The sequence below is a fragment of the Somniosus microcephalus genome, chromosome 6 (genome assembly GCF_052327205.1).
Source record: "Somniosus microcephalus isolate GS21.2 chromosome 6, FLI_Smic_1.0, whole genome shotgun sequence".
Taxonomy (NCBI): Eukaryota; Metazoa; Chordata; class Chondrichthyes; order Squaliformes; family Somniosidae; genus Somniosus; species Somniosus microcephalus.
In genome coordinates this window covers 247,105,550-247,122,653 of record NC_140992.1, presented here as the reverse complement: position 1 = coordinate 247,122,653, position 17,104 = coordinate 247,105,550, and the positions used below count along the sequence as shown (strand labels likewise).

General features: G+C 49.5%; 1 protein-coding gene across 1 annotated transcript in view; it reads left to right on the top strand.

The window, feature by feature from the left end:
* Positions 1-17,104, top strand: part of pmfbp1 (polyamine modulated factor 1 binding protein 1) — an 840,874-nt gene that overhangs the window by 660,604 nt on the left and 163,166 nt on the right. Inside the window, 2 exon segments of the mRNA XM_085991731.1 lie at positions 2,674-2,831; positions 4,308-4,554. Coding sequence (XP_085847857.1) covers positions 2,674-2,831; positions 4,308-4,554 — 405 coding nt within the window.

Below are 17,104 nucleotides of genomic sequence, written 5' to 3'. Positions count from 1 at the left end.
GAGTAGAGCGCTTGTTTTGGGAGTCACGTATCGGGCATGCGGACAATGTGACCCGTCCATCGGAGCTGATTGAGCGTGATCGGAGCTGATTGAGCGTGGTCAGAGCTTTGAAGTGGTGGTGGTCATGGGTTTGGGAGGTGCTGATGAAGAAGCTTTGGTGGCTTGCTGCAGTGCGTCCTGTAGATAGTACACACTGCAACCACGGTACACTAGTGACGGATGTTTAAGCAGGTGGATGGGATGCTGATAAAGCAGACTGCTTTGTCCTGGATGGTGTTGAGTTTCTTGAGTGTTGTTGCAAATGGAGAGTATTCCATCACACTCCTGACTAGTGCCTTGTAGGTGGTGGGAGAGGCTTTGGGGACTGTGGAGGTGATCCACTTGCCGCAGAATACCCAGTCTCTGATCAGCTCTAGTAGCCACAACATATATGTGCGTGGTCCAGTTGAATTTCAGGTCAATTGTGACCTCCCAGGATTATGGTGGAGGGGGAATCGGCAATGCTAATGGCATTACCCCACCTCCCCTTGACATCCAACAGCATTACCATCGTCGAATCCCCCACCATCAATATCCTGGGGTCACCATTGACCCGAAACTTAACTGGACCAGCCACATAATTACTGTGGCTACAAGAGCGGGTCAGAGGCTGGATATTCTGCGGTGAGTGATTCACCCCCTTACTCCCCAAAGCCTTTCCACCACCTACAAGGCACAAGTCAGAAGTGTGATGGAATACTCTCCACTTGCCTGGATGAGTGCAGCTCCAACAACACTCAAGAAGCTCAACACCATCCAGGACAAAGCAGCCCATTTGATCGGCACCCCATCCACCACCTTAAACATTCACTCCCTCCACCGGCGCAATATGGCTGCAGTGTGTACCGTCTACAAGATGCACTGCAGCAACTCGCCAAGGCTTCTTCGACAGCAGCTCCCAAGCCAGCAAACTCTACCGCCTAGAAGGACAAGTGTAGCAGGCGCATGAAACACTACCACCTCCAAGTTCCCCTCTAAGTCATACACCATCCTGACTTGGAAGTATATCGCCGATCCTTCATGGTCGCGGGGTCAAAATACTGGAGCTCCCTGCCTAACAGCACTGTGGGAGTACCTTCACCACACGGACTGCAGCGGTTCAAGAAGGCGGCTCACCACCACCACCTTCTAAAGGGCAAATAGAGATGGACAATAAATGCTGGTCTTGCCAGTGACGCCCACATCCCGTGAATGAATAAATAAATTTAAAACATTTAAATGTAATGGGGAGATGGTTAGGCTCTCTGTTGGAGATGGTCATTGCCTGGCACTTGTGTGGCACGAATGTTACTTGCCACTTATCAACCCAAACCTGAATGTTGTCCAGGTCTTGCGGTTTGCGGGCATAGACTTCTTCATTATCTGAGGAATTACGAATGGAACTGAACACTGTACAGTTACCAAGAGAACAGCCCCACTTCTATGATGGAGAGAAGGTCATTGATGAAGCAGCTGAAGATAGTTGAGCCTAGGACACTACCCTAAGGAACACCTGCAGAGATGACCTGGGGATGAGAGGATTAGCCTCTAACAATCACAGCCATCTTACTTTGTGCCAGGTATGACTCCAGCTACTGGAGAGTTTTTCCCCTGAACCCGTGACTTCAGTTTTATTCAGCTCCTTGTTGCTTCACTCAGTCGAACACTGCCATGATGTCAAGGACAGTCACTCATCTCATCTCTGAATTCTCAGCTCTTGTGTCCATATTTGGATAAATTATGTAATGAGATGTGGAGCCAAGTGGTCCGGACAGAACTCAAACTGAGCAGGCTATTGGTGAGAATGCTGCATGCTAGTACTATTGATGATTCCTTCCATCACTTTACTAATGATTGAGAGTAGGCTGATAGGGTAGTAATTTGCCAGATTGGATTTGTCCTGCTTTTTGTGCACAGGACATACCTGGGCAATTTTCCACATTGTCGTGTAGATACCGGTGTTGTAGATGTACTGAAACAGCTTGGCTAGGTTATTTGTCCTGGTCTCTGGATTACAAGTCCAGTAATATAACCACTATGCTACCATACCCTTGCATCCCTTTTCCACATCCCACAGGCCATTCACAAACATACTGTACAACTTGAAGTCACAGATGTTTATTATTTGGTGTTTAAACATCAAATGGGCAGATATGAAAAGGTAGGAAGTGTTTTCGTGTATAAATATGCAACATTTTTCAATTCCCAAAACTACTGATGGGCACTAGCATCCTAAATTATATTTCCAGTTAGCAAAATCCATTCATTTTAGGCAGATTACTGAACTCCAATAATCCTCTGCTAAGAAACAAGGCATTTATATGCAATTAAAATCAACATTCCTAGATTGAGCCCAACTGTCACAGTTTAACAGTTATATTGTTATCTTTCTACTCCTAGTCAGAATGTCTTATGCTGGAACACAGAACCTCAAACTGTTTAAAGGGTCTCACTTGTTCCCCATGTTATAATTAGCATCCTTATAGTAATCAACCTCTTTCTATTAAACCATCTGATCTATCCTTGGATCCGTCCTTTGTCATCTGCCCTTTATGTGAATAGGTAGCACAAAGTAACCCAACTGATTCATTATTACCTGTTATCAAATTCTTTAATAACATTCAGTAATATTTTGAACTTAAACCTTACCTAAAGATGTAGCACGTTTAGACAAGGTTATCCAAAACCTGCAACTTGATGTGGACTCTGAATTGCAAAAACACCAAATGGAGTCAGCCAAACTGGGACAGCAGATCATGCAACTGAAAAATGACCTCCGCCACAGTCGAAAACTATACACCCAGCGAGAACAGGTGAGCAATTAAAGCAGAGGCTAATAGTATCATCCAGTTGTATATTCCCAAAATAATATGGAATTTACTATGCAGTATTGTAAAACATATTTAACACTGAAACTGCAATGTCTTTTTGTTGGCGTACAAGGATATGAATATAATAGTGGATTGTATTTGAGACTATTTTCAAAGCACTGATTGATCATATTGAAAATAACAGATTTGAAATCATTTACTAGTAATGATAATAATGGTGCTAACTGCAAAATATAAAGAAAATATGGAGATTCGCAGGTATAGTCAGAAAAGGTCTTTGTCCCAAAGACAAAATTTCTCCCCATGTCTTACCTATGAGGGGTAATTCTGCTTGTGGTGGTGAGTGTTTTCATTAGACCAATTCCTTCATACCTAATTTTATTCAGGGTTCTACCCTCCTTATCAATGTGTGTTGTACTCTCTTGAGAGTTATTCTAATCCAGCCTCTGCCAGCTAACAAATTGATTGCTTATCTAATGATGTGGAAAAAGTCATTAGCAATTTAGCATAAACATTGGTCAAAACTGATACTAGCTTGAGGCAAATTTGTGACTAATTTGCTGTCCTAAAAGTTTCTCATTTATAATTACCTAGAAATGTAATACAATGGGAGTTTTTTGAAGTAAAACAAAATTAACACATGCTGTGATTTTTAAAATATAGCCCTATTATACACAATAACTTAGCCCAGATAAAATGGTTCAATTTAATCATACTTGCATTTCAGAAAGCTGACTGTACATTATCGTAAGGACCTGAGACATGGGGGGAAAACTGGTATACAACTGGAATTGTCATAACTCAAGAGTTACACACAAATGGTATTCATTGTATTGAAATATTTTTGCTGTTTAATTATTTCATAGACACATAGCAGCATTCATCGTTTGTTACGGAAAACTTTCATCCTAACAAGTATCTTTCGAGGGCTTCATTTTTGTGCATTTGGGTTTTGGGTCAAATATAACCTGGATACAATTCATTTTTACACTACTTCACAAAATAAAATAAACTGCTGATGATTTCTCTGATATAAACCTTTCAGTTAAATAAGCTGCTTTCTGATTAGAAGCGTAGCCCAGTGTAGGTAAACAGGTTTTTTTTAAGCGTATGTTGGTTTTTAAAATCACTTTAGCAACAAAATTAATTACAACACCTATCTATTAAGTTCATGAAATTGCTGCTGCTGATTCATATTTCAGGGCTATAAGTTAGATCTGCAGCTGGGAGCCTTCATGATAGGCCTGTAGATTTATTCTTAATTCAGTTCTTCTGTGGTTGCTGTGGTGTTTGAAGCTGCATAGTCACTTTGATGTTCCTGATTTAAGCTTTAATGTGGCCTCTGATGGGCATGATCAACTTCTGATCTGAGTGATTAAGCATAGGTTTTGGGCCACTTAAATAATGCCCTTAGAAGTGAATTTGCACTCTACATACTCTCCGTGGTTTCCTCCAAAGGCAATACAGAAGAGAGATGACCTCTTGAGGAAGTCCGAAGCAGACCTGCTCCAGGCTCGTGAAAGTATCAAAGGGAAGGTAACAGAAATTGAGCAGCAAGGCACTGTGGTGAAAGGTCTAGTGATGGAGCTTCAGAGGCTGGAACAGGAAAAGCAGCAAAAAGATAATGATAACATTTCGTTCAAGGCCGAGGTAGAGCAGCTGAAACAGGATCTACAAATGACCAACAAGCACTGCAGAGAAGTTGGTAAGGCATGCTGGGATTTGCGGGTATGTTCTACAGTATACAATTTCCAATGCAATACCTCATTGATGCAATGAAAGCATATCCTAATTTACCAGTCTTAAATGTCTGAGTTTTTTATTTAAATACATCCGGACTATTCAAATGCAACTTCTATTTCCCAGACGATTTTTCTGTATCCTTTATTTTAAATGGTTCAAGGTTCTACTTGCACCCTTTTCATTATTTTTTATGTTTCGTTGAATTAACTCATATGTAAACGGCAGTGAATCTCACTGGTATCTCACTGCAAAAACGCAACCTTGCAACACCCATCTATCAGTGACATAGATGATAGGCCAGATTTTGCTGTGAAAATCAGACAGCAACTTCCGGCAAGCGCACGTGCACAGTTAAACGCGAAAATCCGGAAGTTGCTCTCCGAGGTGCGCCGCTCCCCCATAAGCTGTGCGAAAATGGCATCTGGCAGTCTGGCTCCCCATTCAAATGTATTGATCGGTGTGAAATTCCTGTACTGACGTCGTAGATACGGACTAAACTCGCCACAAAACGTTAAGTCAAGTCATTTCAGTCTAAGTACCCTTTTAACAGTGTAGTAAGTCTTAATTACTGCCAAACAACCTCTTTGGCACTAAAAGTTAACTTTAACAAGTGTGGAGTCTCATTCCTTCAGATTTTAATTATTGTTGGAGGGATTTTTAAACTTTTTTTTGTCTCTTTTATCTCTCTTAATCCAATCTTTCTTTCCCTCTCTTTATTTTGCTTTCTGTACCTGATTTGACATTGAATTCACTATTCTAACTTACACTTCTGATTCAGACTCTGCGCTGCACATTAACGATTTTTCAATCTGGTTAAGGAGATACACAGTTGCTTGCCATGTTCATACAGGTCACAGATTGCCCTGAAGAGGGCATTGCACAGTTTGGATGTCCCGCTGACAGCAACTTGCCTTGCAAAATCTCATGGAAAGTCTATGGTAAAGTGCAAGTCGAACAAACGGCTGGTGCCGTTCATTCGCTGCTCACAGCAAAGTCCGGCTCGACATCACTAAGATTGAGGCTATCCGTTAATTGCCTCTGCTGCTTCTCCCCCTTTCACTTGCCCATCAAACCAAACTTTCCCCAGGCATCCCCCTTTCCTCGACCCCTCCTCAAAAATGCACCCTCAAACCTTCTGTACTTGCAAGCAACTGCTTCATCGCCAACCTCTATGATTTCACCAACTAAAAGATTTTCCCCTCATCTCAGAATACTTTGAATACCGCTAAGAAACATGAGCACTGACTTTCTACCCACTCTCATTGAAACGTATAAAATTCTGACAGGACTGGACAGACTAGATGCAGGATGTTCCCGATGGCGGGGGAGTCCAGAACCAGCGGTCACAGTCTAAGGATAAGGGGTAAGCCATTTAGGACAGAGATGAGGAGCAATTTCTTCACCCAGAGTGTGGTGAACCTGTGGAATTCTCTACCAAAGAAGGCAGTTGAGGCCAATTCATTAAATATATTCAAGAAGGAGTTAGATATATTTCTTAAGGCTAAAGGGATCAAGGGATATGGGGAGAAGGCAGGGACAGGGTACTGAATTTGGATGATCAGCCATGATCTCATTGAATGGCGGAGCAGGCTCGAGGGGCCGAATGGCCTACTCCTGCTTCTATCTTCTATGTTTCCTCTCCAGAGTCCTTGAACGTGCTGTCATCGCCAACTCCGTGCCCAGCTTTCCTGCAGCTCCGTGTTTGAATCTCTCCGATCAGCTTTCCGCCCATGGCGCAGCGTTGAAACAACACTAATCAAAGTTACAAATTATATCCTCCATGACCGTGCACTAACCCTTCTTGTCCTTGTTGACCTCGCTGCAGCCTTTGAAACTGTTGACCACATCATCCTCCTATAATGCCTCTCCTCCGTTGTCCACATTTGCGTCAACTCTTAGCTATTCCTTGTTCAGTTTACCAATCATAGCCAGAGCATCTTCAGCAATGGCTTCTCTTCCTGCCCCCGCACCATCTGATCTTTCTTTGGTCCCTTCCTTTTGTCACCTGTCCTTTGGCAATATCACCCAATGACTTGGGGTCACCTCCCACCTGTACACTGATAACACCTAGCTCTCCCTCTCCACCACCTCTATCGACTCTTCCACTGCCTTTGTGCTGTCAGAATGCTTGTCCGACATCCAGTCTTCAACGAGGTGGAATTTCCCAATTCCTGCATTCCCAAACCTTTTCAGTTGTCTTCATTAGAACCTACCCCTTTGGCTACAAGCCCTAAGGTGTGGTATTCCAGTCCAAAACCTCTCTGCCTCTTCACCTTTCTCTCCTTTGACCAAGCTTTTATTCACTCCTAATAATATCTCTTCCTTTGGCTCAGTGTCAATTCTTGTCTGATTATACTTCTGTGAAGTGCCTTAGAATGTCTTTCTACATTAAAGGTGTGATACAAATGCAAGTTGTTGTTTTTGTAGTACACCTTTGATCACCTCCCCTAACTCCTCTCTAGCTTCTGCACTGTGTCCAGTTTCCCTTGTGAAGCATTTTTGCATGTCTCCATATGTTAAAGGTGCTTTATTGATGCATGTTGCTCAGTGCATGCTGTAGATAGTACATATTGCAGCCACAGTGCGCCAGTGATGTAGAGGTCCATATTCAGTAGCAGGAGCAACGATCCAGCGGACTGCTCTGTCCTGGATGATGTTGAGCTTCTCAAGTGTTTCATCACGCTCCTGACTTAAGCCTTGTGGGGGGTGGAAAGGCTTTGAGTGATCAAGAGGTGAGCTACTCAACACAGTGTATCCAAAGTCTGTCCTGCTCTTGTAGCCATAGTATTAATATGGCTGGTTCAGTTTAGCTTTTAGTCTGATCCCTAGAATGTTGCTGATGGGGGACTCGGCATTGGTGGTGACATTGAAGGTCGGGAAAGTGGCTGGGCTTTTTCTTGTTGGAGATGGTCATTGTCTGATCAATTGTAGTGCAAATGCTACCTGTCACTTGTCAGCTCAAGTCTCGATGCTTCCCTTGCTACTACTTCAGACCAGCATGGTCTGCTCCATTATTGGAGAAGTTGTGGCGGATCGCCACCTAAACGGGCGCAATCCACTTTTCCGTCCGTGGACAATAAATTGGGCACCTTGCCTTTAAGAAGCATGCTGCCTTTAAGGCATGACAAAGGAGCGGGCGTCACCCTCAGTGTGTACACAAAAGCGCGGGCGTCGCCCTCATTCGGTTTTCGTGTTTAGCAGAGTGAAGAGCTGGGGCAGCCATCTCTCAAGAGAATGTAATAAAAAGCCATGTGTTCCTCAGATCGGTTCGGCCTCCATTCGTGTTCCGCGGCAGCCTTAACATTGGTGACCCCGACGCTCAGAACGTATTCCGAGCACTGCAATGGCGGACACGAACGCAGTTTCCGTGAAAGTGCCGGAGTTTTGGGAAAACCAGCCCGAAGCCTGGTTCCTCCAAGCTGAGTCCCGATTCCGGCTGCGACACATCACCACAGATGGGACGAAGTATGACTACCTCGTCGCATCACTCGGTAGCTCCACAGTCACGAAGGCCTGGATAGCGCTGCAGAACTCACCAGAGGAGGGCAAGTATGCACATCTTAAGACCGCGCTCGCCGACGCCACCCTGCTCGCGCACCCACGGCCCAATGCCAGAGTAGCGCTCACCACGGACGCCTCCGACCACGCGGTCGGCGCCGTGTACGAGCAGTGGGTCGACGGCGCCTGGCAACCACTTGCCTTCTTCAGCCGCCAACTACGCCCCCCGGAGGTCAAGTACAGCACCTTCGACCGCGAGCTCCTCGCGCTGTACCTAGCGGTCCGCCATTTTCGGTTTTTGCTGGAGGGCCACCCCTTCACTGCGTTTGTCGACCACAAACCCCTGACATTCGCAATGGCAAAGACAACCGACCCCTGGTCCGCCAGGCAGCAGCGCCAGCTCGCGGCAGTGTCCGAGTTCACCACGGACATCCAACACGTCTCCGGCCGAGACAACGTGGTAGCCGACTGCCTCTCCCGCCCCGCCATCCACGCCGCACACCTGGCAGTCTACTACGCTCAACTCGCAGCAGACCAGCTCACGGACCCTGATCTGCTCTCCGCACCTACCAACCTACCAGGGCTACTCCTGGCCGACGTCGCCTGCGGCCCGACCGCAGTCACGGTCAAGTGCGACATAGCCCCATCTCAACCTCGGCCCGTCGTCCTGGCGCCGCCGGGTATTCGAGATTCTCCACAACCTCTCCCACCCCGGCGCCCGCGCATCCATCAAATTGGTAGCCAACCGCTTTGTCTGGCGCGGCCTTCGCAAGGATGTGCGTACTTGGGCCAACTCCTGCCTAGCCTGCCAACGGGCCAAGGTGCAGCAACACACGAAAGCACCCCTCGAGGAGTTCACCGTCCCTTCACGTAGATTCGACCACATCCACGTGGACATCGTCGGGCCCCTGCCGCCGTCGCAAGGCCACACGCACTTGCTGACGATCGTCAACCGCACCACGCGCTGGCCCGAGGCAATTCCACTGACCTCTACCGCCGACATCGCCAGAGCCTTCGTCAGCACCTGGGTCGCACGGTTCGGCGTCCCCTCCGACATGACGTCGGACAGAGGTCCGCAATTTACCTCTGAACTCTGGACCGCCATCGCACGCAATCTCGGGGTGACCATTCACCGCACCACAGCGTACCACCCCCAAGCCAACGGACTGTGTGAGCGGTTCCACAGATCCTTGAAGGCATCTCTTCGAGCCAGCCTCCAGGACGGCGCCTGGACCGACCGACTCCCGTGGGTCCTCCTCGGCCTGCGCTCCGCGGTTAAAGAAGACCTCCACGCATTGGCAGCAGAGCTCGTGTACGGCCAGCCGCTGCGCGTACCCGGCGAGTTCCTGCCCACCGCCACGACACCCTGGTCAGCCGACCAACAACGCCACGACTTCGCCTCACCGGCGCTACAGTTCACCCCGGTGCCCATTGCCCGGCACGGCGAATCCACTTCACACGTCCCGCTAAGCCTGCACCAGGCACGGTTCGTTTTCGTCCGGCACGACGCCCACCGCGGACCCCTTCAACCCCCGTACGACGGGCCCTACAAAGTGCTACAGGCTGGGGACAAATTTTTCGCCCTACAAGTGGGCGACAGGACTGAAAAAGTGTCGGTTGACCGACTCAAGCCAGCACACTCGGAGCCCGGTGAGCAGGTCCCAGTAGCTCGTCCACCGCCACGCGGCCGACCTGCCCTCAAGCCAGTACACCCGGCTGCTCCACGCCTGGCCGTTCCACGTCCACCGGCGTCCTACAAGAGCCGCTCCGGCCGGCCCATCAGACCGCCGCACCGTCTCGTCCACACCTCCTAAGCGGATTCTGGGAGGAGCTGTGTGGCGGATCGCCACCTAAACGGGCGCAATCCACTTTTCCGTCCGTGGACAATAAATCGGGCACCTTGCCTTTAAGAAGCATGCTGCCTTTAAGGCATGACAAAGGAGCGGGCGTCGCCCTCAGTGTGTACACAAAAGCGCGGGCGTCGCCCTCATTCGGTTTTCGGGTTTAGCAGAGAGAAGAGCTGGGGCAGCCATCTCTCAAGAGAATGTAATAAAAAGCCATGTGTTCCTCAGATCGGTTCGGCCTCCATTCGTGTTCCGCGGCAGCCTCAACAAAGTTATGAATGGAGCTTTAAACTGTAGAATCATCAATGGACAGTCTCACTTCTTTATAACAGATTGTTGGTAAGCAGGTTACTCGTGAGTAGGTTTCACTTGATGGTATGATTAATTGCTTCATCTATCATTTGCTGATTGTCAGGAGGCTAATAGGGAGCAGGAAGTTACAAAGGAACATAGACAGACTAAGTGAGTGGGCAAAAATTATAGCAGATGGAGTTCAATGTGGTGAGGTCATCCATTTTGAATCCAAGAGAGACAAATCAGAATTTTTTTTATTCGTTCACGGGATGTGGGTGTCACTTGACAAGGTCAGCATTTATTGCCCATCCCTAATTGCCCTTAAGAAGGTGGTGGAGAGCTGCCTTCTTGAACCACTGCAGTCCAAGTGGTGAAGGTACTCCCGCAGTGCTTCTTTTGTGGAGGGAGTTCCAGGATTTTGACCCAGCGACTATGAAGGAACGGCAATATATTTCCAAATCAGGATGGTGTGTGACTTGGAGGGGAACCTGCAGGTGGTGGTGTTCTCTTTGGCTGCTGCCCTTGATGTAGAGTGGCCAGGAGCTGCAGAAGAGCGAAAAGCTAGTGCACCGGTACAAAATATAATCAAAAAGGATAATGGAATGTTGGCCTTTATATCAAGCAGGTTGGAATACAAAAGTGAAGAAATGATGCTTTAGTATTACAGAGCCTTGGTCAGACCCCATGTGGAGTACTGTGTTCAGTTTTGGTCTGCTCAACTCAGTAAAGATATATTGGCCTTGGAGCGGGTGCAGTGCAGATTCACCAGAATGATACAAGGGCTTAGTGTTAAATTATGAGGACAGGTTGCATAAACTTGGTTTGTATGCACTTGAGTATAGAAGGTTGAGAGGTGATCTAATTGAGGTCTTTAAAATGATAAAGCGATTAGATACAGCAAAACTATTTTTTTCTGGTAAGGGACTTCAGAACAAGGGAGCATAATCTTAAAATTAGAACTAGGCCAGTTAGGAGAGAAATCAGGAGCCTTTTTTGGTGCAAAGGGAAATGGAAATCTAGAACTCTCTTCCCTCAAAAGGTCGTGGATGCTGAGTCAATTGAAATTTTCAAGACTACAATTGATAGATTTTTCTTAGGTAAGAGTATCAAGGGATATGGAGAAAAGGCAGCTAAATGGAGCTGAGGTACAGATCAGCCAAGATCTAATAGAATGGTGAAACAGGCTCAAGAAGCTGAATGGCCTATTCCTGGCTCATATCATCCTATATTCCTACGTTCCTATTAATTGGCCGGGTTAGTTTTGTCCTGCTTTTTGTGGATAAGACATACCTGGGCAATTTTCTGCATTGTTCAGCACTACAGACTGGATGTTATCTTTGTTGTATAATGTCATGTGGACTGAACTCAATTGGCGGACATGGACATCTATGATGGGGGGTAGGGGGCAGGGTCTTGAACATTAACATTTAATTACTTGATCAGCTAATTGTTTTTGTCAAAGATGGCTTTACCACCTTTATTGTTGACAGAATATTGGTAAAACCTTTGCGAACATTTTGGCATCAGTGTTGGAGGAGAAGAACGAACAATATATTCATTATGATGTGTATTAGCCATATTGTCTCCGTTAATTAATTGGTAATCCTTCAGTGTGCACATTAACACATATCTACAACATAAAGGCCGTTGTTGCCACAAAAGCACTCAAAGCTGCATAAAGATATTACATAGAGTTCAGAGTACATATTATGAAAAAATAGTGTGTACCCTGGAGTGATTTCAAAGCTGCAATCTAATATTAGAGTTCAAATAACAGCTATAAACCACTATAGCCTTCTTGTCATGGTTTACGATCTCATTTGAAAACCTCAATCATATTATTACCTTGTTGGGATCGACAGAAATCAACAGGCTGAGCCTTTTCTTTAGGCAAAAACAAAACGTGTCTTACTTTAATCACATCTCCACGAGGTCTGAAGACCCAGCCCCGTGCAGGGGCTATGACGTCATCACGCAACCGACGTCATCACGTTCCCAACACTTTTAAAGGGACCCTGCACCAATAACCCAACCCAGCATGTACATACCACAGCATTGCTATACAAAGTAAATTGTGTTTAGGTACATATAACAGCATTGGGTACACATTGTGTTATTGTCCCTTTGTGGTCTCTGCCACATACGTCCCCCCAGAATTCACAAGTACTGGCAATGTCAGTCGTCGGGGGGGCCGGATCACTCGGTTGGAACGGCTCCTCGATTCCGGGGTGGAGACCGGGGGGTTCGTCGGAGGGACCTCGGGCACTCGGTGGTGGACGGAGGGCGTGGAAACCGGAGGTCGGCCCCGTCTCGGGGGCTGCGCCAACTCAACGGGTCGGTCCAGATCCAGGTGGGCCGGCTTAAGACGGTCGACCGCCGACATCCACGACTAAGGTCTTGTCCCTGGTTTCCAGGACGCGGAATGGACCATCGTAGGGTGGCTGCAGAGGTCCCCGGTGGGCGTCGTGGCGGACGAAAACGTACTCCGCCGCACGAAGGTCGAGCGGAACGTGGGACTGCGGGAGGCCGTGCTGCGACGTGGGCACCGGAGCGAAAACCTTGGCGTTGTCCAGAAGGTCGGACCGCTGATGGGCTGCGGAACAAGGCTCCGTTGTGTTGGGGATGAAATCCCTGGGAACCCGCAGCGGCTGTCCGTAGACGAGCTCGGCGGACGAGGATTGGAGGTCCTCCTTGGGAGCGGTCCTGAGTCCCAGCATGACCCACGGGAGTCTGTCGATCCAGCCGTCGTCCCGGAGGCTGTCTCGGAGCGCGGCCTTCATGGAACGATGAAACAGTTCGCACAGCCCGTTAGCCTGAGGGTGGTAAGCTGTGGTGCAGTGGAGTTTCAACCCGAGGCCTCGGGCGACGGCGTTCCAGAGCTCTGACGTGAACTGGGGCCCCCGGTCGGCGGAAATGTCAGATGGGGCGCCGAACCGGGCGACCCAAGTGCTGATGAACGCCCGAGCTACATCGGCGGCCGTCGTCGAAGACAGCGGGACGGCTTCCGGCCATCGGGTGGTTCTGTCGACCATTGTGAGGAGGTGGGTGAACCCGCGGGAGGGCGGCAGGGGCCCTACCAGGTCCACGTTAACGTGGTCGCACCGCCTCTCGGGCACTGCAAAAGGCGCCAACGGGGCCTTGGTATGGCGATGTACTTTGGAGCGTTAGCATACCACGCAGGTGCTGGCCCAGTCGCGCACGTCTTTCCTGAGCCCGTGCCAGACGAACTTGGCCGCCACCAGCTTCTGCGACGGCTTCCTGCCCGGGTGGGAAAGATTATGGATGGCGTCGAATACTTGCCGTCTCCACCCTTCGGGCATGACGGGACGTGGCTGCCCAACGGAGACGTCGCACAGGAGTGTCGTGCCGGCAGCATCGAACACGATGTCTGCGAGTTGAAGGCCCGTGACCGCCGTCCTGTAGGCCTGGATGTCCGGGTCGGAGGCCTGGTCAGCCGCCATGCGGGTGTAGTCGACGCCGAGGTGCACTGCGCTGGCAGCGGCTCTGGAGAGACAGTCGGCGACGGGGTTGTCTTTCCCAGCCACATGCTGGATGTCCGTCGTAAATTCCGAAATGAAGGCCAAGTGGCGTTGCTGACGGGCCGACCATGGCTCGGAGGCTTTGGCCATGGCGAAAGTCAACGGCTTGTGGTCCACGAATGCCGTGAACGGGCGGGCCTCCAACAGGAAACGGAAGTGTCGGACGGCGAGGTAGAGGCCGAGGAGCTCGCGATCAAATGTGCTGTACTTCCGCTCGTTGGGGCGGAGCTGCCGGCTGAAGAAGGCGAGCGGCTGCCAGGCGCCATTGACCCACTGTTCCTGGACGGCGCCGACCGCGTAGTCCGAGGCATCGGTGGTGAGAGCGATCGGCGCATCGGGCAACGGATGCGCCAGCATGGTCACGTTAGCCAGGGCCCTCTTTGTGTCTGTGAAAGCAGTGGCCATCTCATCAGACCAGTTGACGACGAGTTTGTCGGGCTTGCCTTTGAGGACCTCGTAAAGGGGCCGCATAAGCTGGGCTGCTCGGGGGACGAAACGATGGTAAAAGTTCACCGTGCCCAAAAACTCCTGTAGGGCCTTAATGGTGAGGGGCCGCAGGAAGTCCATCACGGCCTCCACTTTCGATGGGAGTGGCACTGCCCCGTCCTTTGTGATGCGGTGCCCGAGAAAGTCGATTGAGGACAGCCCAAACTGGCACTTGGCCGGGTTGACGATTAGGCTGTGTTGGCTGAGTCGTTCGAAAAGAGTCCGGAGGTGGGACACATGTTCCGTCCTGGAGGCGCTGGTGATGAGGATGTCATCCAGGTATACGAAGAGGAACGTCCCGTAACACGGTGTCCATGAGGCATTGAAAAGCCTCTGCGGCGTTTTTGAGGCCAAATGGCATGCGGAGAAATTCGAATAGCCCGAACGGGGTGATCACCGTGGTTTTCGGGACGTCCTGCGGCCGGACGGGGACCTGGTGATAACCCCAGACGAGGTCCACTTTCGAGAATACCACTTTCCCGGCCAGGCGGGCGGAAAAATCCTGGATGTGTGGAATCAGATAGCGGTCGGGGGTCGTTGAGGCGCCGGTAGTCGCCACACGGGTGCCACCCGCCGCCTGGTTTCGGGGCGATGTGGAGGGGCAAAGCCCACGGACTGTTCGACCGGCGGATGATGCCGAGGCACTCCATGGTGTCGAACTCGGCTTTGGCGATGGCGAGCTTCCCCGGGTCAAGGCGCCGAGCGCAGGCGTAGACGGGCGGTCCGGTGGTCGAAATGTGGTGTTCTACCCCATGTTTGGTGGCAGCGGACGAGAACTGAGCGAGGAGGCGGGAAAACTCGTCGGAGGCTGAGAGTGCACTGGACAACTGCGTCGTGCTGGACCCACTGAGGGAACACGGGAGCGAGCTGAAGATTTCAGCGTTGATGAGACGTCGGTTCTTGACGTCCACCAAAAGGCCATTGGCACAGAGGAAGTCAGCACCGAGAAGGAGGGTGGACACTTTTGCTGTGACAAAGTCCCAGGTGAACCGTTGCCCGCCAAAACAAAGCGCCACGTTCCGTTTCCCGAAGGTGCGGATGGAACTGCCGTTGGCGACTTTGAGGACGGGGTCGTGGTTCTCCCCTTGAATGTCTATGGATGACGCGGGCAGGACGCTCACCTGGGTGTCCGTGTCGCAAAGGAAACGACGCCCGGAGTCTGTAACAAACAACAAGCTGCCTGAACGACCGACAGCCATAGCAGCCGACGAGTGGTCTTTAGTTTGCTTCGACGCGGGAAAACTGCACGGGGGCTGGCACCTCCGGGCTTTGGGGCCGAACTGCGCATGGTAGAAGCAGAGGCTTGAGGGTTGCCGCCATTGGGCTGTATCAGTGGGGGCAGGGCTCCGCGTGGCCGCGCAGTACTGTTGCCCGGCGGAGAAAAATTTGTCGGCCTCCTTGGCCAGGTCGCGGAAATCGGTAGTAGAAGAGTTGGCTAACGCCGACCGTACCTGACCTGGTAGCTGCTGGAGGAACAGTTCCTTCAAGAGGAAGCACGGCGTGTGTGTGCCCAGGAGGGCCAGCATGTGGTCCATCAGCTCCGAGGGCTTGGAGTCGCCAAGCCCGGGCAGAGAGAGAAGCCAGCGTTCGGCTTCGGTGAGTCCGAAAGTTCGTAGGAGGTGCGCCTTCAGCGTTTCGTATTTGTTGCGCTCCGGGGGGTTTTCGAGCAGGTTCACGACTCTGGCCGCGGTGGAGTTGCCGAGAGCAGAGACGACGTAGTAATACCTCGTGTCGTCCGCGGAGATGTCCCAGAGCGCAAATTGAGCCTCGGCCTGTGCGAACCAAGCGGCAGCCTGTTGTTCCCAAAACTCGGGTAATTTGATGGAAATGGCGTTCGTCACCATTTCAGATGAGGCCTTTGGAATCGTCCGAAGGAGCAGCGGGGTCACCAATGTTGGGATCGACAGAAATCAACAGGCTGAGACTTTTCTTTAGGCAAAAACAAAACGTGTCTTACTTTAATCACATCTCCACGAGGTCTGAGGACCCAGCCCCGTGCAGGGGCTGTATAGGGGCTATGACATCATCACGCAACCGACGTCATCACATTCCCGACGCTCTTAAAGGGACCCTGCACCAATAACCCAACCCAGCATGTACATATCACAACATTGCTATACAAAGTGAATTGTGTTTAGGTACATATAACAGCATTGGGTACACATTGTGTTATTGTCCCTTTGTGGTCTCCGCCACAACCTTGTAATAATGTATCCATTATTCTTTATTTAAAGTTCTTTTCTAAACACATGTTGTCTTGAACAGTAGCAACAGTACAAGAAGAATACTATCCAAAATATTCATACATTTATGGGCTTACATTTTTTTTCATACTTTATTACATAAATTATTCTACTGGGGTAACGGTCCATACAGCGATTATTATCACAAAATCAAATAATGCACAGCTCAGACAGTAGGCAGTGTAAAGTGCAAGACAGATTCTCAAAATACAACCTTAAAGACACAACTGTCCTAATATGATTGACCCAAATACGTCACAGTGTTACACAGAGAGGATGGGAAGATCAATACTCCAACTTATGTCAAATCTCTGTGTACAGATCACCCCTGTCTTGATGTGTCTAGTATCTCCGTACCACATTCCTCAAATAAGTTAATTTTAAATCAATTAAAAAATGAAGATTGTTTACCAATTTCGCTATAGTTTTCCTTCCAAGTTAAAAGCAGGTAGCACTGAGCAGTTTTGTGTGGGGACAGTTCGGGTTCAGGGGCTCCACAGCTCAAATTTGGGTGCCCCAATAAGACCAATAGTGGAGCCATGGGAATCTTAATTTTCAAAGTTTTAGTAAGAAAAGTGGCACTGTGTCGACAGTCTGAGAAGGAATCA